Genomic DNA, 23,836 nt, shown 5'->3' with positions numbered 1-23,836 from the left:
CAACAGGCATGCAAAATAAAGCATCTTAATTAACATGTGTGAAAATAATTTTATAAATATAATTCCGTAACAATGAAGGGGAAAAGATGATTCCATGAAAATGTTTCAGATATAACTGAAAAGTCATTTTAACAGCATAAAAATGATACAAACTTTTTACTAAAAAATATTATTTGAAAATTTATACTAAAATATAATTGAATTAATCCCACCCATTTAAAATAATTGTAAATAACCAAGTCAGAGAAGCAAAAGTATGGGACTTTGATGTTTTAGCACTAATATTTAAGAACAAATAAGAACAAGTTTCACTTAAAAGGAATCCAATCTTCTCTTTAGCTAATTGTATTATTGCCATTTTATTGGTCTCTTAAGCAAAACAGTTAAATGACTTCCAATTATAAAGACAGGTTAACACTGTAATAGCTTTACCAAGGTAATAACTTTTAGAAAGCTTTCAATTAAAAAAGAAATCTACTCAATAAGAAAACCACCAGTTATTAACCTCACTGTGTATTTAGAAAGGATTAAAAATACACATTTCCTGGGACACAAAACTGTACCAAAAGTATTTCCTTACAAAGTAACTTTACAGAACAATACAACCGGACTTATACAAAGACATATATTGACATGTTAGCTTTAATACACAATTCAGATGTGTTTGAAGCAACTTTCTAGGAGGGCCTTATTGCATTGATATGGAAGTGTACAACTTCTTTAAAAATAGTAATAAAAATTACAAAATAATGCAAATGTAGAATTAAGGCTGAGACTATATAATCTAGTATTAATAGAATCAAACAATACTTATAAAAATGGATGCTGCTGTGGCCTATTTTATATATACAAGGGTAAAGTCTTTAGAAATTTAAAATGTTACTGCTGTCACAAGTTCACTCATGTAGTTAATATTTTTTTCATGTATTTTAACATTTGAATTCCCAGATACCTGGTGCTTTTTCTTCTTTTATTTTGAATTCTTCATTAAGAGTTTCCTCACATATTTAAAATTAAATACCTAACCGCTGGAACTTTCCTTAGATACAATCAACAAAACAGTTTTGTTAAATAAATTTACACAAAAGTAATAAAAAGGTTTGTTTCCAAGAAATAGTTCTAGCAAATTCATAGTAATCATATTGAAAAATAGTTCGTATACTTTTCTTCAGTATTAATCAATGCTATGTGCCAGTTTTAGTCACTGCCGTATTTGCACATTTTCCTCTGACACATTTGCAAGATAATGACAACCAAAGGGCATGTTGACTGGAATAATTACAGTTAATCCATATCATCCAGTAAGAGTCATAAAACTGAATGGTTGCTTTCTGGACAGACATGGAAATGAATGCCCAGGTGCTTGTCCTGTCCCCATAGATACTCAGTCTGGTAAGTCACCTCCTTAGTCTTCCGAAACAGAGCTGCAGAAGGCAGGGCATTCTCCCTGAGACCACAGGTCCCCTCTTCTGTCACCTTTCACACATTTGTTTTGGTTACAGTCCTGGTCATAATGGAAAGAGAGAAAAACCATAATAAATGGTATGAATCTAAGTTTTCCTTTCCCTAACTCCCTCATTAGACCTGTATGGTTAAATATCCAAAGGAACTATGGGCTATTATAATTCTTCATATAAACATATTTAATTAAGTCCTTGTACATAAACACTTCGTTGACATGTATGCCAAAAAAAAAAAGTAAAAAAGCCTTAAAATAAAAGCAGCAAACATATATAGAAGGGGTAATTTGTACCATAGTTCTTTACAATGGTGTATGTCAGACCCCAAATCTGAAGATTTTCACTTACTTAATCCCCCTTTTCCTTAAATGAAATTACAATTTAAAAAATTAACAATTATAATGCTTATTACAAAAAAGTTATAAAGACAAGCAAAAAGAAAAAACATGAAAAAATACCTATATATTTCTATTCACATAGAGATGAACATAGTGAATACCTTGTATATAAATCTATCCAGACGTTTTTATTCGGGTATATCTAAATAGTTTATTTTTTAATGATAAACTAAACTTCTATTTCCAAAAAGGTACACATTTTTTTTAAAATATATTTTATTGATTTTTTACAGAGAGAAAGGGAGAGAGATAGAGAGTTAGAAACATCGATGAGAGAGAAACATCGATCAGCTGCCTCCTGCACATCTCCCACTGGGGATGTGCCCGCAACCCAGGCACATGCCCTTGACCGGAATCGAACCTGGGACCCCTCAGTCCAGGCCGACGCTCTATCCACTGAGCCAAACCGGTTTCGGCCACATTTTTTTTTTATAAAGAGCTAATTTGTGATCTTTATGAGTAGAAAATGAATTAGAAAACTGAAGTCTCTATTAAAGAAAACAAGTCTACTGTGTAGTATCCCATAGTGCTAAGTATATTTTGTCGACTGTAAAGTCCACGTTTTTTCACATTTAACATCTCTGAAATCCACCTTTGAATGTCATGAGTTAATATGCAGTGTTTTTCTTTAATGTTCACGACAGTTTCTATAATGTTTCTCTTATAATTAATAACATCTTAAAGTTGATGAAATATGGTAATAACTATAAAAGCTTATAATAAATATATGTGTGTAATACACATATACAAGTAAAAACATACACACACATTTTGTTGCTATTTCCTGCTATTTAATTTGTTCCTCATTATATGGATGAAATATATCACTATTTCAATAGTAAGATACTGCTCAAATGCTTTAATGTTTTTGAGAAGTGTGAGATTAGTCCAAAATTTATGGAATATAGGCCAAGACTGTGTATGAGAAAATTACTAAACACTAATTTAAGTTTTATATAGAAACTTATGAAATTTAAATTTTAAATGGCAAATTTAGAATGATTTTAAATTTTCCAAAGATAAACAAGATGCAAAAGGCGAGGAAGCCATAGGCTAGAATATACCAATTTTCAACCTAAAACTTCTAACACTGCCAACACAAAGCTAAACCTTTTGGTGTGTGTTTTGTGTGTGCCAAAATCTGCATTGATAACATGGTTCTCCCTTTCTCTCTCTGAGAAAATTTACACTCTTCCACCTTTCCTTGATGTTCTAAATTTTTTTTTTTTAAATATATTTTATTGAGTTTTTACAGAGAGGAAAGGAGAGAGATAGAGAGCTAGAAACATCGATGAGAGAGAAACATCGACCAGCTGCCTCCTGCACACTCCTCACTGGGGATGTGCCCGCAACCCAGGCACATGCCCCTGACCGGAATCGAACCTGGGACCCTTCAGTCCGCAGGGCGACGCTCTATCCACTGAGCCAAACCGGTCTCGGCTGATGTTCTAAAATTTTACTATCAATTATCTTCAAGCCTCTTTAGAGTCAGTCATTAGGCTGGGCATTCAATGCACCCTTTCATTCATCCCTGGAAAATTTTCTTCCACATATTTTTTTCTTCTACATTTTCTTCTTTCTAGGATACCTTGGTCTGAAAAGATTCTGTCTCCTCCTTTGTCTTCACATATTTTTTTTTTGTAGGAAGTTTCTTTGACTTTAGTCCTTTGAATTTTTAATTTCAGCAACAGTATTTATAATCTACTAGAGGCCCGGTACACAAAAATTTGTGCACTCGGGGTGGGGGGGTGGGGGGGGGTCCCTCAGCCCGGCCTGTGCCCTCTCGCAGTCTGGGACCCCTTGGGAGATAACGACCTGCTGGCTTAGGCCTGCTCCCGGGTGGCAGAGGGCAGGCCCAATCCCTAGGTGCAGCCCCGGGTCGGGCTCAGAGCGGGGCTGATTGGGGAGTTGGGGCGCCGCCCCCTGTCATGCACAGAGCAGGGCGGATCGGGAGGTTGCGATGCCACCCTCAGTCACGCTCAGGGTAGGGCCGATTGGGGGGTTGGGGAGCTGCCCCTTGTCACACACAGAGCAGGGCCCATCAGGGGGGTTGGGGCTCCGTACTCTGTCACGCACAGAGTAGGGCCCATCAGGGGGTTGGGGAGCTCCCCCCGTCACGCACAGAGCAGGGCCCATCAGGGGGTTGGGGAGCTCCCCCTTGTCACTCACAGAGTAGGGCCAATAGGGGAGTTGGGGCACCGCCCCCTGTCACACACAGAGTAGGGTGGACCAGGGGGTTGGGGCGCCGCACCCTGTCACACTCAGGGCAGGGCTGATGGGGAGGTTATGGCTATACCCCATCACACACAGAGCAGGGCCCGTGGGGGAGGAGGGGGTTGGGGCGCCGCCCTCTATCACCCACAGAGCAGGGCCGATCAGGGCGTTGGGGCACTGCCAATGTCACACTCAGGGCAAGGCCAATGGGGAGGTTATGGCTCTACCCCGTCACACACAGAGCAGGGCCCGTGAGGGGGGGGGGGGCGGGTTGGGGTGCCACACCCTGTCACACACAGAGCAGGGCCTGTGGGGGGGGGGGGTTGGGGCGCCACACCCTGTCACACACAGAGCTCCCCCCTATCAGGCAAAGAGCAGGGCTGATCAGGGGGTTGGGGCACCTTCCCCTGTCACGAACAGAGCAGGGTGTATAGGGAGGTTGTGGCCCTGCCCCCTGTCACACACAGAGCCGCAGGGCAATCGGGGGTTTGGGCGCTGCCCCGTCACACTGATCCCGGTGCCGGGAGGCCTTGTGGCTCTGCTGATCCCGGTGCTGGGAGGCATATTACCCTTTTACTATATAGGGTAGAGGCCTGGTGCATGGGTGGGGGCCGGCTGGTTTGCCCTGAAGAGTGTCCTGGATCAGGGTGGGGGTCCCCACTGGGGTGCCTGGCCAGCCTGGGTGAGGGGCTGAGGGCTGTTTTCAGGCTGGCGGGTGACTGAAGCTCCCAACTGCTCCTTTGTTCTTTTGCTTTTTTATTCTGGGCCAGCTTTAGCTCTGAGGCTTGGCTCCAGCTCTGAGGCCTCGGCTGCGGAAAGCAGGTATCTGGTTTGTTTGGGTTCTATAATCGAAACACTGTTTCAACTCCAGCTCTGAGATCCCGGCTGGCTGAAAGCAGGTTTCTGGAGTTTTTTTAGCTTCTATATTTGTAACAATGTTTCAAACTGCAAGCTCAGAGGCTGGCAGCGGCAGGCGGGGAACGTTAGCTTCCTCTGTCACTGAAGGAAGCAAGCCTCATGTTCGCTTCAAGCTGCCTGGCTGCCGGCCGCCATCTTGGCTGGCAGTTAATTTGCATATCTCGCTGATTAGCCAATGGGAAGGGTATTGGAGGTATGGCTAATTACCATGTTTCTCTTTTATTAGATAGGATAATCTTGTACCATCCATAATCTCCTAATACCCTCTTGAGTTTTGTGACTACAACTCCTTCTGCAATCTTATTAAAAATTACAAAATTTAAAGAGAGTTTGGTTAAATTATCTTCTCTAGTTGGTTTTGCTATTTTTCTCTCACATGCATATGCATGGCGATTCTTGGTTTTATGATTATACTAGAGGTCCAGTGCACGAAATTCGTGCACTGGTAGGGTCCCTAGTGGCTGCTGGCCGGGTACTCCCTCTCTTCCCCCAGTCGCCTGCCACTGCTGCTGGCCAGGGCCTTCCTCCCTTCCTCTGGCCGGCCCCACCCCCTGGTTGAACTCTCCCTGGAGGAACTCCCAGTCGAGGGGAAAATTTGCATACTATACTTTTATTATATAGGATTTAAGAAAGAGGATTGTGCTGCTGGCCTGGATTTCTTCTCCTGTTATAAAAACAGAACCATTTGCCCATCAAATCTCGTTTCTGAGTGGAAATTTAAAGTGGGCCAGGGCAGAGCAGGGTCAGTGGGTCAGCAGGCTTTGCTTTAAGTGTATGGCTGGAGAGCCAACTATCAGGTTGTTAGATCCTTAAATGCCAACATTGGACAAGCCTCTAGAGTGCCACCAATGTGTATACCTGAAGCCAATATATGAACGTTTAATTAAATAATTACCACTGTTATCTAACTCCTGGTGCAGCTGTAATGCCTGGACACAAGGGAGCAGAGCTTTCAGTTTGGTTTGAACATCTGGCATATGGCTGTGATTTCTTCTTCTTTTCCAGCTTCTCCCATCCCTCTTTTGTCTCTGCCACTGTCTCTACAGTTTTTCCCAGTCCCTCCTTCTCTACTATATTCTAGTCTTGTTTCTATCTTATCACCAGAAAAAATTTCAGTCAAATGTGAAGGCAGAATGAAGACATTTTCAGATGTGCAAGGGCTCTGAGTTTCTTTGGATACACTTTTCATAAGAAAGTTATAAAAGAGAAAAACAAGGAATCCAAGACACAGTGGATTCAACCCAAGGAAGGCCCAGGAGGCCTACATAGTTAGTACTATGTAGGAAGAGTATGTGATCAAGACAAATAGTAGGGGGTAGGGGTAAGAAAGGAAATTAGAAACTCCAGAAAAAAATTCGTAACATCCAAGAAACTGTTTAAATAAGAATTGGATTAAATTTTAACATGATTTTATGAACTAATCCAGTATGGAAGATTTGATTCTGATGTCTGGAATACTGACTGGTGACCTAGAACTTCATAGAGAAGGAAAGGTAATCCTAGCACCCAGCTTTGCCTAGTACTAATTGTTTACACAGCCAGAATAATGCATGTGGTTTACTGTTCTCTACCTTTGAAAAAAGCAGGGAGGATTTGGTATAACAAAATAATCACGATAGAGAAAAAATTCTAAAATAATTCAGAACAATTCAGTCCAAAAGTCATTAGGTGGCCAGGTAAGACAAACATCTACACCAGGGTTGGGTGAGCTGTGCTGTCTGAAAGCTGATAAGACAGACATAAGTATATTTAAAAAATGGAGGCAACAACAGAATAACTAAAATTAAACAATTAAAATAAATTTTGCCTCTAGCAAACAGGATAAGAAGAAAATGCATAGGATACAAGATTTCACCATCATAAGCTCTTTCTATACGTGTGCTTGTCCAATCTGGTAGCCACTAGCCACATGTGGCTCAAGTACTTGTATTGTAGCTAGTCCTAACAGAGATGTGTTGTCTTCAGAATTTTGAAGACTTTGTATGAAAAAAAAAACTTAAAATACCTCAACTACATTTTTTCATGCTTTTTACATGTTACAATGATAATATTTTATATACTAGATAGACCTATTATTAAAATTAATCTCAATTTCTTTTTAATATGACTCCTAGAAAATTTCAAACATCGATCAGCTGCCTCCTACACGCACCCCACTGGGGCATGCCCGCAACCAAGGCACATGCCCTTGACTGGAATCAAACCCGGGACCCTTCAGTCTGCAGGCCGGCGCTCTATCCACTGAGCCAAACCAGTCAGGGCGCTATAAAAATCTTAATTAACAAGATCCAGACCAGTGACATCTGTAGAAGTGCTGTAACTACAAGGTCTTGGGCTACTTCAGTGCTGAGGCTAAGATGAAGCTTCAGTATTAAGTACTTTAGTTTAGAACTGCTCAGCAGGAATTTCTTCACTGGCCTCTAGAAAACTGGAAAAATGCTCTCCATCTTTAATAAAACACTCAATTAAAAATTATGGGGAACGTCATAAAAAAAGCTTCAGTAATTGTAATACTTTGTTCAATCTATTTTGATATCCTGTTACACATTTTCCTCCTGTAGTGTTTTAGAGTGCATCCCAGGCATATTATTTAACCGATAAATACCTCAGTACACATTTCTTTTTTTTTTTGTTAATCTTCATTGGAGGACACTTTTACCACTGATTTTTAGAGAGCATGGGAGGAAGGAAGGAGGGAGGAAAGAGGAGAAGGAGGAGGTGAGGGGAGAGGGAGGAAGAGAGAGAGAGATAGGAACATTGATGTGAGAGACACACATCGATTGATTGACTCCTGTACATGCCCTGACTGGAACTGGGGGTCGAATCTATAACCACGGTATGTGCCCAAGACCCAATGCTCTAACCACTGACCCATACCCACCAAGGCCACATTTCTAATATATATTTATTTTAATGTAAATACCATGATGTTGTTATCCTTCCTATATAATAAAAGACCAGCAACTGAACGGTGGAATGACCAGAACGACCACTCAATCAGTCACTACGATGTGCACTGACCACCAGGGGGCAGACGCTCAATGCAGGAGCTGCCCCCTGGTGGTCAGTGCGCTCCCACAGTGGGAGCAGCTGCTCAGCTGACTGGGATAAGTGGTGCTCCCACAGCAGGCTGATCCCCCAGGCTACACCCCCCACCAGTGCAGGAATTCCGTGCACCGGGCTTCTAGTCTACACTAATAAAAGAGAAAAATGGTAATTGGCGTACGACCGATACCCTTTTCATTGGCTAATCAGCGAGATATGCAAATTAACTGCCAACTAAGATGGCGGCTAATTTGCATATTGCAGATTATATTGTACCATCGCCATCCCAGAGCGGGTTAGGGGTGTGAGTGCCAGCAGTCGCCCAAGACCCGATCCCGCCGGCAGACCCGGACGCGGGCCGGCGGGGCGGCTGTGGCGTCTGACCGCACTCACGCCCTCAACCCGCAAGGTTCAACTCCTCTGGCCGAGGCATCAGGCCTGGGTTGGGGGCGGAGCCGGGGACTGGGGGGATATGATGGTCTCCTTGACCAGGCCTGAAGCATGGGTCAGAGGCATCAGGCTTGGGCGGGGGGTGGGGGGGGGGTGGAGCAAGTGATCAGAGGGAGATGGGGGTCCCCTGCCCAGGCATGATTCCTGGGCCAGAGGCATCAGGTCTGGGCGGGGGTCAGAGCCAGTGATGGGGGGAGATGGGGGTCCCCTGTCCAAGCCTGACACCTCTGGCGGAGGCATCAGGCCTGGGCAAGGGGCCGATCAGGCGATCGGAGGGTGATGGGGGTCGACCCCTCTGGCTGAGGCATCAGGCCTGGGCAAGGGTGGAGCTGGTGATGGGGGGGAGAGGGTAGTCCCCTGCCCAGGCCTGAATCCTGGGACAGAGGCATCAGGCCTGGGCCAGGAGCAGAGCCAGCAATCAGAGGGGTCTGGGGGTCCCCTGCCCAGGCCTGACGCCTGGGCCAGAGGCATCAGGCCTGGGCTGGGGACAGAACCAGTGATGGGGGGAAATGAGGGTCCCCTGCCCAGGCCTGACACCTCTGGCAGAGGTGTCAGGCCTGGGCAAGGGGCCGATTCTGTGATTGGAGGGTGATGGGGGTCAACGCCTGAGGGCTCCCAGTATGTGAGAGGGGGCAGGCTGGGCTGAGGGACAACCCCCCCACCCCCCACCCAGTGCACGAATTTTGTGCACCGGGCCCCTAGTATATATATATAAAATTAATAATTTCTTAATATAACCAATATCCAAGTGATATTAACATTTCTCCAAATCTTTTCAAAGCTGTCATTTTAAAGATTCAAATCCAGATCCAAAAAAGGGTTACATACTACATTTGACTGTTTTATCTTTCAATCACTTTTATTCTACAACAAATAGTTCATCCTACTTTTGCGTCATTGATTTATAGACAAAAGCAGTCATCTTTCCTGTACAATATCCTATACTTGACATTCTGGATTTGGTTGACTGCTTCCTGTGGTATCATTTAACTTGTTACTAAAGTTCCCCTATCTCCTGTATACTTGTTAAATTGAGCCTTTCTCAAATTTATTAGAGATTTAAGCTCTAATGCCTTAAGAAATGAATTATATGGAATGAATTAAATTCCTACCACATATCCCACTTTCATTCACCTAGTAATATATAGCACACAATGAGCATTCAAACATTTACTGCATAAATGTAGAATATGTAGATAGAAAGGACATGGGTGCCAATTCCAAATACTACAGTCTCAAAGGAACTACTCTCAGGTCAATATGAGACATGTATACAGGCAAAGGTTATATTTAAACTTTTTAAAATAATGTACAAGAAGCCCTTATACCATGGTATCCTTCTGTGTGAGGACCTTACTAATATCTAATCTAAAAGGATAGTTTTCTTATCATTGAGTTAGGTTGCAGACAGCTTTGTTAGTTTTTTGGTGAGCTATCTACATGTTATATGATTTTCTAAACCAAACATGATATACAATTTTAGAATAAGTAATGTGAAATGGTTTTGCATAGCCTATACTTACCAAGTTGCTGATCCTATGAAGTAGAATGCAGTTTTTGAAAGTTAAGCCAGACAACAGAAGAGCAATTTAAATCTTAACACTGACTTTTAACATATAAAAATAAACTATTAAACTTTCCAAATAATTAGCAAACATTATTTAGAAAATTGGAGTATCCTAGAAGAATATGATTATGTCTTCCTTCATTATCTATCACTTAGTTCAATTAAAAAATGCTAATTCTGGCTCAAGGGGAAAATTAGAAATAAACTCATGCTATTTTTTAAAGCATAATGAGACAAGTGCTTTGATAAACTAACCAATGATAACTCTCAGGTCATAAATACACTCACCTATTTTGTCTTGTAACTTCTCTTCTCATTCTTTTAGGAGGATTTGGACAATCTGTCATTTCAACCTTTGTTGGATGACCTAATGAATCACTGCCCTTACGTGTGGGAGTCACACCTATAAAGGTAGAAAATTAACTTTTAGAAGACTGGAATTGTAAGCAAGAAAAGCAAATACAGCCCTAGCTGTATTTGTGGATAGAGTGTTGGCCTGCGGACTGAAGGGTCCCAGGTTCGATTCCAGTCAAGGGCACATGCCTGGGTTGCAGGCTTGATCCCCAGTGGGGGGAATGCAGGAGGCAGCCAATCAATGATTCTCTCTCATCATTGATGTCTCTCTCCTTCTCTCTTCCTCTCTGAAATCAATAAAAATCTATACTAATAAAAGGGTAATATGCTAATTAGGGCAGATGTCCATCTGGACAAAGCCACAGCAGCTGTGAGGGCCTAGGGCTGGCACCACGTGGGAGGGGCGGGCGGGTCAGGAGCTCACACAGAAGGGGCGAGCCATTCTGATGCCGCTGGTCCAGCACTGCGGCCGCTTTTGCAGAGGCAGTGAGAAGGCAGTGCCGCGCCCCCTTCCGCAAAGGTGGCACAGGACAGGCCGTGGTGTGGCCCGGTCCCAGTGCTGCCCCTGCTGCAGAGGCAGCCACAGAGGCAGCAGCTTGGGCCTGGTCCAGGCACCATGCCTCCGCAGAGGCTGGATGGGGTGCAACCTGCTGTCCCTCAATCTCCCACAGCTCCTCCCCCAGCAGGCCTGGCCCCAGATCACCCCCTATCCACCAGTGGGTGGGGGGCAGGGCTAGCACTAAGAAGCGAGGGCCGAGGGCTGAGGGCCTGCAGCTGCAGTGGCAGCAGCGGCCGGGTGACGGGGGCAGTGCCTTCCCCTGATCATCCCGGTCGCCTCCCACCGAGGAGGACATCCCCTGAGGGTTCCTGGACTGTGAGAGGGGGCAGGCTGGGTTGAGGGACCCCCGCCCCCACCCCCCATGCACAAATTTCATGCACCGGGCCTCTAGTATATGTGTGTGTGTGTGTGTGTGTGTGTGTGTGTGTGTATATACATATATGTTCATACATATATATATGTACATACATATATGTTCATACATATATATATATATATATAAAAGAAAAGCAAATACATCTTAATTTATAGAAAAAGAATTGAAAAATAATACTGAGAATGATTCTTACTACTCCTGCTGAGAGAATAGTTTACAACCATTTATCAGATGACTTTGAGGTCAAGAGAGTGTCTGTAGATTTAAGTTCTGGATCATTTGCATTCTTTCTTATGGTTGAACCTCTTTAATCATTAATATTCATCTTCATGCTAACAAAATAGATGTTAACAAAAAGTAAGTATATACCTAGAAGGTGTTGCTCCATTAGTTTCAGAGTTTTCTCTCGTTCATCAAGTTCTTGTTTTTTCTTTTTCATTTCAGGAGACTGCAGGTACTCTAATTCACTGTTAAGTTCCTTGGTCAAACTGTTCAACTTGTCCAGAGCATTACGATACTGTTGAAGAAGATCTGCAAAGAAACCAAAGGCATTTGATTAAAACTACTGATATCACATCAAATTAGGGTTTTAGGAAAGAAGAATTAGCAACAATGGGTACTATGTTATAGTAACACGTGGGAACTACTTTTAAAGCCACAAAACATTCAATGTAAACAAATGAAATAAAAGAGCACACTTTAGACCTGAGCACAAAACTATTAGGCTGCTAAATTTTAATTTTCTTCAATTGCTTGACTTTAATAAATTTATTTCTGTGTAAGGAGTTTTCTACATTAAAGTGCTCTGTAAATGGGATCACACAATGTTTACATCCTGTTTGATATTCAGTATCTAACTCCACATAGACAAATTTAAGGAGGGATGCAAATGCATCAAAGGCAGCACTGTTAGAAAATCCTTGCTCCTAGCAGACATGACTGTTACCTTAATCACAGCTTTCAAAGATGCACTTTTGATAAAATACTTATTTTTTTTAAAAAATTTAACTTTCCTTATATTACTTTTCTGAAAATGTAGTACAACACAGACCATAGTGTGATCATAGCCAGAAGGAGAGGGGGGTGAGGGCTAGGTGGAGTGGGCAAAGGCAGAGGAGCGGGGGAAGGGGGATGGAAAGAGTTTTTTGTTTGGGGCAATGGGCGTACGATGCAGCCTGCAGATGATGTTTCATTGAGTTGTACACTTAAAACCTATATTGCTTTACGAACCAATGTCACCCCTATAAATTCAATTTTTAAAAAAGTAAAACTAAATGTATTAAATTATTCAAATTTGAGACTATTTATCGCCTGTCTGTATGACTTACTTGACACTAAATATTAAATACAGTGACTACACTCTAGTCCAGGGGTTAGCAAACTACAGTCCACGGGCCAAGAACGCTTTATACATTTTAAATGGCTATATAAATGCCTTCATACTGCCCTTGGTTTTGTCTCTTGGCTCACAAACCCTAAAATATTTAATGTCTGGCACACACAAATATGATCAATAGTCATGAGAATAAAGATAAAAACACCTTAACATTTAATAAATACACAGAGTAGCTTACATATAAAACTGTGAAAGATATTATTTAAGACCCAGGCTCAAATTGATTTGAGAGAGGAAGCGGGGGGCCAGGGAGGGGAGAGAGAGGGAGAGAAAGAGAGAAAGGAAGATGGGGGGGGGGAGGGAGAGAGAGAGAGAGAATGAGAGAGAAACATTGATAGGCTGGCTTCCGAAGGCACCACAACGGGGGGGGGGGGGGGGGGGGGATGGAACCTGCAACCTGGTTGTGTGGCCTGACCAAGAATCAAACGCCACCTTTTGGTGCACAGAACAATGCTACAAACATCTGAGCCACACCGGCCAGGGCTAAGTGTCTTTGCTTTTCAATTAAAGAATTTAATGTATTTACATGTTACTCAAGGTCTTATTTCTAATCATCTTATTTTGTAACATGTAAATATTCTTTTCTTCCTTCTGTTTTTTGCTCTGATTTGCTGTTACCTCATATTAAATACTATAATGCAAAACACTGTGTAGGCAAAATTATTTGAAGGCACTCTGCTTTAATTGTGTCAGTATAATTTTTGTGGAGGTAATGTGATTGAAAATTGCGTTTTCTCTGCAAACATCCCATGATATACTAGAAGGAGGTTCCTCAAAGCTCTGTTTTATCTGGTCTTTACTATGCTGGTTGATTCAGGAGGGACAATCTCACTTCTAGGAGTTGTAGAATCTGAGTTCTGTTAAAAGATGCACTCCAGGATGAAGGTGAAAGGAACTCAAGGCTGCTGAAAGTCTCAGAGACATTTCTGGTTTTGTCTTGGCTGTTTCCAATCTTCTTTGAATCTGTGATTGCTTCCAGTTTTCTTCTAAATACATTCCCATCTTGCTTCAAGTGGTCAGGGCTGGCTGCTACTGCTTACAACCAAAAGTACTTTGTACATATCAATAATCTTAAACTGTCTCATTTGATTTTTTAAAACTGTTTGTCAAATATTTAAATTTTTATTGTTGAATCATTAGTCTGTATATAGAATGTATCTTTGAAATATATATCCAGAAGGATTAAGCATCTGTTATATTTTTGAAGTCCTTGTATTATCTGTCAACTTTACATATATAAACAACCCAATAGAGAACACAAATCTTTAATTACAATCTTTTCTTCCCTAAAGTCTACAGATAATGCCTATGGTTATACTAATGTTCAGGTACCCAGGTAAACTAGAAATTCTGTCTGTATGGCACTTGTGTATTTTAAAAGTACCACAGGTAATTCTTTTTGTTTGGGAACACTGCATAAACTGTAGTGCTAGAGTGATAAGGGTTGAGGCTTTTTTATGTCGATTCACTGCTCCCCCCCGCCTGATTTCTTACAGTTTGTTTAGATGTTCATTTATTGTCTACACAGAAGACTTTTGTAAGCATTCAATGCCATTATAAACTGAAGTAATGGACCTTTGTACTGTGTATCATTTTAATTTTCTATATACTATGATATGTTGACATCTTTAAAGACCTTTCGGGCTGGGAAACAGACTGCCCCTCCCAGAGTTAGCCAATTCTTGAAGATAGCAAAAGGCTCAGCATACCTTTGACATGTAACTAACTAATCCAGAGCCAAACCTCCTCTATCTGGCCTTTGCATGCCAAGACGCAATATTCTTCTGCCTTATCATCTCAGGGCCAGTTACCAGGCAACTAGCTAGAGACCACACCTATAACCCAAAGCCCATTGGAATTATTCAAACTAGTCCGCCCTGAACTGTCCATCCTGTGATGCGTGGCTCTCCCTCAGAAACCCCAATAAAAGCTGTGGCCTCAGCACTCTCCTTCCTGTCTTCTCAAGAATATTACTCAACCCTAAAAAGAAAGGGTTTTCTCATATATGCTATAACGTGGATGCACCTGGAAGGCATTAAGCTAAGTGAACTAAGCCGGTTACAAAAGGTCAAATACTGTCTGAGTCCACTTATATAATGTGCCTAGAATACTCCAATTCACAGAAAATAAACCCTAGTAGTTGTCAGGACACTGGGGCAAAGGGGCAAGAGGAGGAGCTGTTTAATGGGTACAGAGTTTCAGTTTTGCAAAATGACAACAGGTTTGGAGATTGGTTGCACAACAATGTGAATGTACTTAATACTACTGAACTATACATTTAAAAATGATTAAGATGATGCATTTTATATTATGTGTATTTACCATTTTTTATGAAATAGTAACAATAACAAACTACTTTTTACTGAAAAAGTAGATACCCAAGTATATTAAAGCTATATAAAATTAAGAGCAAATAGGCTCTAAGGTAATGGCCTGGAGCGGGCTTCCTGAAAAAGTACAGACCTCCGAATACCAAGATCCACAGATGCCCAAGTCCCTTACAAAACATGGTGTAGAACAAGGCATACATGTGTGAATTCCAAACTGCAGATGGAAAATACTGTTTTCAATCTGCTGTTGGTTGGATCCAGGGATTCAAAACCTGGGGATATAGAGGGACAACTATATATTTAGTAAAAATAAAATTCCTCATGTAAGTAGACCCATACAATTCAAACCTGTATTGTTCAAGTGTCATCTGTATATATACTTCAGAGCAAAGATGTAAAAAACAGTTATATTGGATAACTAGAAAAGAGCTTGTAGAAGGGAAAATGGGGGAGGGAGGTCACATGTCATGAACAAAAACATCTTATTCATATTTGTTACTAGATTACTTTTCATGTTAGGATATCAATACATAAGCCCCAGATAAAGTATTAAAATTAAATGGGAAATTGTTATTTAGGAACTTATCCAGCCTACCTATTTGTTGCCCTAAGACCAGGCACTGCTTTGGTACTGGAGCTCCAAATACCATTCCCCGAAGTTTGTCCATTGGAGGAGCTTTATTCTGAAGGCCCCCAAACTTTCCATTACTTCGAATGCGATCTCCATCTCTTGTGAGCAGTGTAGGACAGTGTGTGATTTTAACAACCTATTTTAAGTAAACAGATATTAATTAGTGAGTCCATAAAACTTATTTCAATTGTTCTAAGAAAGGAGAAATCATTTAAGAATTCTGAAATTAGAAATGACATGCCCATGCTAGTATTTGTATAAATATTTTAATAAGCTAGTGATGTGTAAGATGAATTGGGGAAAAACAAGAGGCAGGGCAATAAGTTAATATAATTCTCAAGTGTTAGCCTAAGTTAGAATAGTGACAACACAAATGGAAAAATGTGAAATTGACAGTTTGCTTGATAAGAAGAAGGAAGAGAGAGGGACCAGTAAGCGTAGGCTGTGCTTCTGAAAGCCATGGCAGTATCAAGGCAGCATCAGTAGCTTAATTTCCTTCTGTGAAATACAAATTTTACAGATGACCAAAAAAAATAGCAGAGAAGATTAGACTGAAGAAAATACAGACTGAAAATCATAGTGCTGAATCTTTAGTGGGCAATACTACAATTTCAGTCGTGGGAAGTAAAAGAGCTAGTAATGTGAGAGTTAGGGGAACTAGAATTACGTAGTAAATCCTAAGTCATGGAAAAAAAGTAGGTAGGGTTAGTCAAGAATTAAATTCTTCAAAGAAGTGAGAGAATAAAAGAGACACTATATTTAGTATTTCATGAACTTCAAGAATGTTATTTCAAAAAAGATTTAGGAAAGTATAAAAAAATTAAATGTTTGCACTAGCTGGTTTGGCTCAGTGGATAAAGCATCAACCTGCGGACTGAAGGGTCCCGGGTTCAATCCCCAATAGGGAGTGTACAGGAGGCAGCCGGTCAAGGATTCTCTCTCATCATTGACTAGAGGCCCGGTGCACGAATTTGTGCAACAGTGTGTGTGTGGGGGGGTGTCCCTCGGGCTGGCCTGCGTGATCGGGCCGAAACCAGCTCTCCAACATCCCCTGAGGGGTCCTGGATTGCGAGAGGGTACAGGCCAGGCAGAGGGACCCCACCGGTGCACGATCAGGGCTGGGGAGGGAAGTGGGAGGTTGGCCAGCCGGGAGGGACCACGGGAGGGCTCCAGGGCATGTCTGGCCTGTTTCGCTCAGTCCTGATCGGCCAGACCCCAGCAGCAAGCTAACCTACCAGTCGGAGCGTCTGCCCCTGGTGGTCAGTGCATATCATAACGACTGGTCAATTGTCTGCTTCCTGGTGGTCAGTGCACATCATAGCAACTAGTCGACTGGTTGACTGACTGCCCCCTGGTGGTCAGTGTATGTAATAGCGAGTGGTTGAGTGGCCTTAGCATATCATTAGTATAATAGAGGCCTAGTGCACAAAATTCGTGCACAGGTAGGGTCCCTAGCAGCTGCTGGCTGCCGGCCAGGGCCTCCCTCTCCCTGGCTGCCTGCCGTCACCCTGGCCGGGGTGGGACCAGCCGGGGGAGGGGCCACAAGTGGTTGGCCAGCCAGCCTCGCCCCCTGGTCGAACTCCCCAGTCGAACTCCTGGTTGAGGCGACAATTTGCATATTAGGCTTTTATTATATAGGATTATACTTTGGTTGAACGGCCGACTGGCCGACTGGATGCTTAGCATATTAGGTTTTTATTATATAGGATAGGATGTTTCTATCTCTCTCTCTCTCCCTCTCCCTTCCTCTCTGATATCAACACAAAAAAATTTAAATGTTCAACTTCAAAGGTCATCAGAGAAGCAGAATTCAAATGAGATATAGTCACTACTCAGAATGTTAACACATGCATACTGCACTGCACACCACCCTGAATGTTGGGAGAGCTATGGAGAAAGGGTCTTTTTGTCCTAATCTGCTCTGCAGCAGCCCTCCTAAAAGGAAATGTGAGAGTATTAAATAGCTTAACACTCTGCAAGACCCAGCAATTCTATGTCTAAAAAGTTACTCTGAAGAAATAAAGATATGAACTATATGAAACTGAATGAAAAATATGAAACTCACATTTCAATAAGTTACAGAAATAATGGTAAATCCACACAATAGAATGTGTACATTAAAAAAAATGTCTGAAGAACATTAAAAGTTAACATGTAAAACCTACTCCAAATCTAATAGTAAGGGTAAAATAGTCTCTGATTTATGAAAATAAAATTTGATTTTTTAAAAATAAAAAAAGTAGATCATGTAATAAAAAATCATGACCAGTATTTACTCTTCTATTATAATTCCAGGGGTACTTTACAAAAGTTTTCTCAACAAATTGGATCTTAAAAAATTTAAATGCAGCAAAATGCTTACCTGAAGAAAACGTGTGGTGAATTCTTTGATAAAGTGAATCAGTAAAACAACACCTTACTTTCTTAGTTTTGGTTTGGATTTTTGTGTTTTCTAAAAGCAAACATTAACAATACAAACTGGATTCATGTATTATCCATTTATCAGGAGTCAGCCAATGTTTTTAAGGATTTGATATCCACTTAAATAATAACACACTCAAACTTACAGACTTGTCTATTTTATTGTTAACAGACTGACGGATATAAGATGTAAGCCTCAAGTAGAAAGAACATTTTGGCTCCCCTTTTAGAAAAAATATGCTAATATTATGTTCATGGACAGTTTTTCAATGTGCAAAGTATCCTTCAATCTTATAATTCTACTTGACTAAGCACTCTACTAGGACAAAAAAAAAACAAAAACAAAAAAAACAAAAAAAAACAGAAGAAAGAAATGACAGCATGTGCAAATCCAGTGAGTGAACATCAGCCCTACCACTCTGGGAAATACCTATTCACAATTCCTGCAGGGACTAGCATGCTGACTTCAGTCCGCAGGTTGACTAGCATGGGCATGAACATTTTAAGGGGTGGAATAAACAACGGGTTGAAGTAATATAAATGGCATGAAAAAAAATTAGGAAGATAAAACAGTAACAAAAACTACTGAAACTTAACAATGTAACCAAGGGATGCATAGAAGTCTTTTCTCAGAAGAGCTTTCAAACAATATTTAGCCACTGAAATTACATATGACTTACTTCAAAACGTTGGAAGCAAAGAAATCAATACATGCTATACCAGTTATGAGGAGCATATACTGCACCTACTTTTGTCACATATACTCGCATTACGTTTTTTAAAGCTATGGATTGGTGTCTTTCATCAGTTTAAAAAAATTTTCACCCATTAGTTCAAATGCTGCTATGATCCTCATCTTGGCATTATAGACTTTTTTGTTCTTTGAGATTTTTCTCATTCTATTTTCCATGACCAACCTTTTTTTTATATTCCTTCTTTCTGAGCTGCAGTCTGGATAATTTTTCTTACCTATTTCCCAACTCACTATTCTCTCTTAAGCTGTGTTACTTGTCCAGTATTTATTACATTTTTTATTTTTAGAAGCTCTATTTAATTTTTTAAAAAAATATATTTTATTGATTTTTACAGAGAGGAAGGGAGAGAAAAAGGGATAGAGAGTTAGAAACATTGATGAGAGAGAAACATCGATCAGCTGCCTCCTGCACACCCCCTACTGGGGATGTGTCTGCAACCAAGGTACATGTCCTTGACCGGAATCAAACCTGGGACCCTTCAGTCCTCAGGCCGATGCTCTATCCACTGAGCCAAAGCAGTTAAGGATCTATTTGATTTTTAAGTTGACTTGTTCTCTCCTAATTTTTAAAAAATATATTTTTTATTGATTTTAGAGAGGAAAGGAGGAAGGGAGAGGGAGAGGGAGAGAGAGATAGAAACTTCAATGATGAGAGAGAATCATTGATCCGCTGCCTCTTGCACAACCCTCACTGGGGATTGAGCCACAACCTGGACATGTGCACTGACCAGAATCAAACCATAACCTCCTGGTTCATAGGTCGACATTCACCACTGAGCCATGCCACCCGGGCTGCTTTCCTAATTTTTAACACTTTTATTTCTTGAATTATATTAAACATATTTTTAAAACCTGCTCTATATTCAATATGGAAATTATTTCAGTTCTAAGATAAAGTTGAATTTCCCCAGAGAGAATATGTGTTTCCTCTGATCACATATCTAAGGACACTATCAGTTCAGCACCATATGAAACCAAATATTTACCTTCAGATTTTTCAGACCATCCAAATATTATGAATGCAGGTTACAACAGACATGAGGGCAAACCTGTTATACTTTGATAGGCCAACCTATCAAATTCTCCAGGAGAACAATTTAATATTTTTTCTTTTCTTCTACTTAAAACCAAAGGTTCAAGAGAGGCAATTTTCTTGCAGTCTCCAGGGGCACTTGGAGTTGAGACCAAAGTGGCAGGTATAATATTTCTTTGTTTACCCTTACACTAAGATTTAACCCTTTGGGGGTTCCAGTTTATTGGGAAAGGGTCTTCTATCAATACTTGGAGAAACTCACAGATATATGAGAACTAATACGTGTTACTGTTTAAAGCAACTTTCGGAGTGTTTGTTATATAGTAATAGACTGAAACATGTATACTGCCCAACTGTGCCTTCTAAGGTGTTATGGGTTGAATTATGTATTTCAAAATTCTTATATTCAAGTCCTAACCCTTAGTCCCTCAGGATGTGATCTTATCTAAAGATAAGGTCTGTACAGAAGCAAGTTAAAGACGTAATTAGCCCTGGCCAGTGTTCTCAATGGTCAGAGCATCAACCAGCACACCTAAGGGTAATGGGTTCTATTCCTGGTCAAGGGCACATACCTGGGTTGCAGGTTTGATCCCCGGCCCCAGTCAGGGCATGTTTGGGAAGCAATTAATTGCTGTACCTCTCTCACATCAATATTTTACTCTCTCCTTCACCTCCCTCCTTCCCTCCCTCCCACTCTCTCTCTCTCTTAAAAAAAGAGAAAAAAAGAGGGCCCTAATCCAATGAATGGTGCCTTTATAAAAAGGGGATATAGTTATGAACAGATATGAAGAGAAGAAGCCGACCATCTGTAAAACAAGGACAGAGGAAAGATATTCTTCCCTTACAGCCCTCAGAAAGAATCAACCCTGTTCAGGCCTTGAATATGGATTTCAAACCTCCAGAACTGAGAGACAATTAATTTCTGTAGTTTAAGTTACCCAGTCTGTGGTACTTTGTTACAGCAGCCCTAACAACTAATAAACAAGGGATACATAAAATTACATTTCTACCAACATTAATGATAGCATGCTTTTCCAATACCATCCTACATAAGAGAAACATGTAAATTGACTGTCCCTCTGCTACGCTCACCAGCCAATCAGGAGTGAGTATGCAAATTAACCTGACAAAGATGGCAGGTTAATTTGCATACACAGGCTCCAAGTGGCCTGGGTCCCGGGAACATCCTCAGGACCCAGGCCACTCCTAGCCTGTAGGCCTGCACATAGGCTCTGAGTAGCTGGGGTCCCAGAATGCCTCCAGCCATTCCGGGCCTATGGGCGCAGATGCCAAGCAGATGTTCCTGCCCCATGGCCACTTGTGCGTGTGCTGGCACCAAGTGGTGGCCCAGATCCACACTCCAGTGCCCACAACGCGGGGCTGCCGGTCTGAAAGGTGTGCCCCCGGCGGCGGTGGCTGCTGCGCGGCCCGGGTCCGCCCGCCCCTAGCCCAGTGCCCACAATGCGGGGCTGGCTGCTGGCCTTGGGGGCATGCCCCCTCAGCAGCAGGAACATGCCCCAAGCCCAGTGGACACAACGCAGGGGGTCCTCTGCGCATGAGTTGCAGAGGAAACACCTTTTCTTTTCTTTTTATTAAAAATATATTTTATTGATTTTTTTACAGAGAGGGGAGAGGGATAGACAGTCGGAAACATCGATGAGAGAGAAACATCGGTCAACTGCCTCCTGCACACTCCCCACTGGGGATGTGCCCCCAACCAAGGTACATGCCCTTAACAAGAATCAAACCTGGGACCCTTCAGTTTGTAGGCCAATGCTCTATCCACTGAGGCAAACCACCTTTTTTGACTGCTCATTGGCTAAGCTCCCTGTACACCACCATTTGCAGTGTTCTTGGTAACTTGGGTTATAAGAATCCAAGAAGGTGATCTAGGGTTTTCCCACCATACTCCTGGAGGAAAAAGCAAAGGTCTGCTGCTGGAGGGGCTAAGAAATGTCATATCCTGCCCAGCCGGTTTGGCTCACTGGATAGAGCCTCGGCCTGCCGACCGCAGGGTCTGGGTTCAATTATGATCAAGGGCATGTACCTAGGCTGCAGGCTCCTCCTTGGCCGGGGCCCAGATCAGGGCTCATGCAGGAGGCAACCAATCAAAGTGTCCCTCTCACATTGATGTTTCCCTCTGTCTCTCCCTCTCTCTTCCACACGCTCTAAAAAATCAATGGAAACATATCCTCAGGTGAGGATAAAAAAAAAAAAAAGAAATGTCATATCCTATGAAAGACACATCTTGAAAATGCCTGTTCGGTCGTCCGTTCGGTTGTTTTGGTAAGCCGCAGTCTGGCTTCCCTCTGCAGGAGGCGACCAGGCTGATCAGGGGAAGGCTGAGTGGGGCAACAAGGCCGGCAGGGGGATTAGTGAGGGACAACCAAACAACTGAACAGCAGGCTGCGTGGGGTGACCAGGCTGGCAGGGGGGGCCATGAGGGGTGACCAAGCCAGCAGGGGAGGAGGGTAGTTGGGGGCAACCAGGCCGGCAGGGGGGTTAGTGAGGGATGACCAAACAACCAAATAGCAGGCTGCACGGGGTGACCAGGCTGGCAGGGGATGCAGTTGGTGGCAACCAGGCCAGCAGGGGAGGCAGTGAAGGGCGACCAGGCCGGCAGAGAGGGGCAATGAGGGGCAACTAGGCCAGCAGGGGGGACAGTTGGGGGGCGACCAGGCTGCAGGCATGGCCGTGAGGGGAAAACAAGCCGGCAGGGGGCCTAAACCGGCAGTCGGACATCCCCTGAAGGATCCCGGATTGGAGAGGGTTCAGGCTGGGCTGAGGAGGACCCCCCGACCCCATGCACTGGGCCTCTAGTCATCGATAATAGATATCAGTTTTGAGTCTTCGATAATTTCATAGCCCCAAAATATGCATGATTTTAACTTGCATGATGGCCAATTCATTATTTTGCCCAATTTTATGCTGCTTATCGATATGTAGTATTTAAATTGGTTTTGACAAGGTTAATCATTTGCACATTTGTCATAAAATAATTTTTTTGCCATATAGGTCTACAATATATTAAATTTTAAAAATACATAATAGAACTAGAGCTACAAGTTAAAAAAGAATTCAATACATACCTCTCTTCTATAATGATTGGCAGCATCCAAATTATCCAAAATAATGGTGTCCCCTAATAGCATACCAAATACTAAAAAATTCAATAAACAAAATTTTAACTTGACATATTCTTTGATTACATTAAAATATTAACACACATTGAACATTTTTTAATAAAGAATGATAATTTAGAATTTTATTTAACACTTTCCTATAATTGGAAAAAATTAGAGAACTAAATATTAATAAAATTGTTACTTATAAACTAAGTAAGAACATAAATTCCACAATCAATAATTTGTATGTCTGGATCACATATGTAACATCTATATAAAATAAAGTTACCATAATTTCCTTTACCTGTTTCACAATGTTCTATGTTATCAGGAAATGTTAACAAATCTCGGGCAAAGACTGGATCTCCAATGGGTCTAAAATATAATTTTCCATTTCGATAATGAGGCAGAGGTCTGAATGAAAAGAAAAATTTAAAAAGTATTAAACAAAACTCATACAACTTTTAAATTAAAAAATGTAAAATATGAAGAACATGAATATATTGCAAATTACTGTAATCACTAAATCAACTCTCCATCCATAAGTAAAACTCCTAAATGATTATTGTGCCCTTAGAAATGATATACCATATACAAATATCTACTTAGTTTTATCTGTACTCTTACCCTCAATTAGTCTGTCAAGTCAATATAAACTAACTATTTTTTAGTTTGACAACAAAAGAAAAGCAAGCTCTAAAGCTGGCCCTAAATGAGGATGCCAATGATACGACTGTGTCATGGGAGAGGGGCCCTAGAATGGAGGGAAGGGGCAGAGCTAAGAACTGAGACACACGAGGAAGGT

The 23,836-nt window shown here is 41.7% G+C and overlaps 1 protein-coding gene across 1 annotated transcript in view; it reads right to left on the bottom strand.

The window, feature by feature from the left end:
- Positions 1-343: 343 nt before the first annotated feature.
- The window catches only part of SMCHD1 (structural maintenance of chromosomes flexible hinge domain containing 1), a 147,243-nt gene continuing 123,750 nt past the window's right edge, over positions 344-23,836 (bottom strand). Inside the window, exons 43-48 of the mRNA XM_081097766.1 lie at positions 23,336-23,445; positions 22,996-23,066; positions 15,663-15,834; positions 11,711-11,872; positions 10,341-10,455; positions 344-1,504 (exon numbers count right to left, since the gene is read on the bottom strand). Of these exons, the coding sequence (XP_080953892.1) occupies positions 1,480-1,504; positions 10,341-10,455; positions 11,711-11,872; positions 15,663-15,834; positions 22,996-23,066; positions 23,336-23,445 (655 nt within the window). The 3' untranslated portion in view covers positions 344-1,479. The remainder of the gene's footprint in view (positions 1,505-10,340; positions 10,456-11,710; positions 11,873-15,662; positions 15,835-22,995; positions 23,067-23,335; positions 23,446-23,836) is intronic.

This window comes from Myotis nattereri, assembly GCF_964212035.1.
Source record: "Myotis nattereri genome assembly, chromosome: 8".
Taxonomy (NCBI): domain Eukaryota; kingdom Metazoa; phylum Chordata; class Mammalia; order Chiroptera; family Vespertilionidae; genus Myotis; species Myotis nattereri.
The sequence above is the reverse complement of the archived record's forward strand: the minus strand, read 5'-3'. Positions and strand labels throughout refer to the sequence as shown.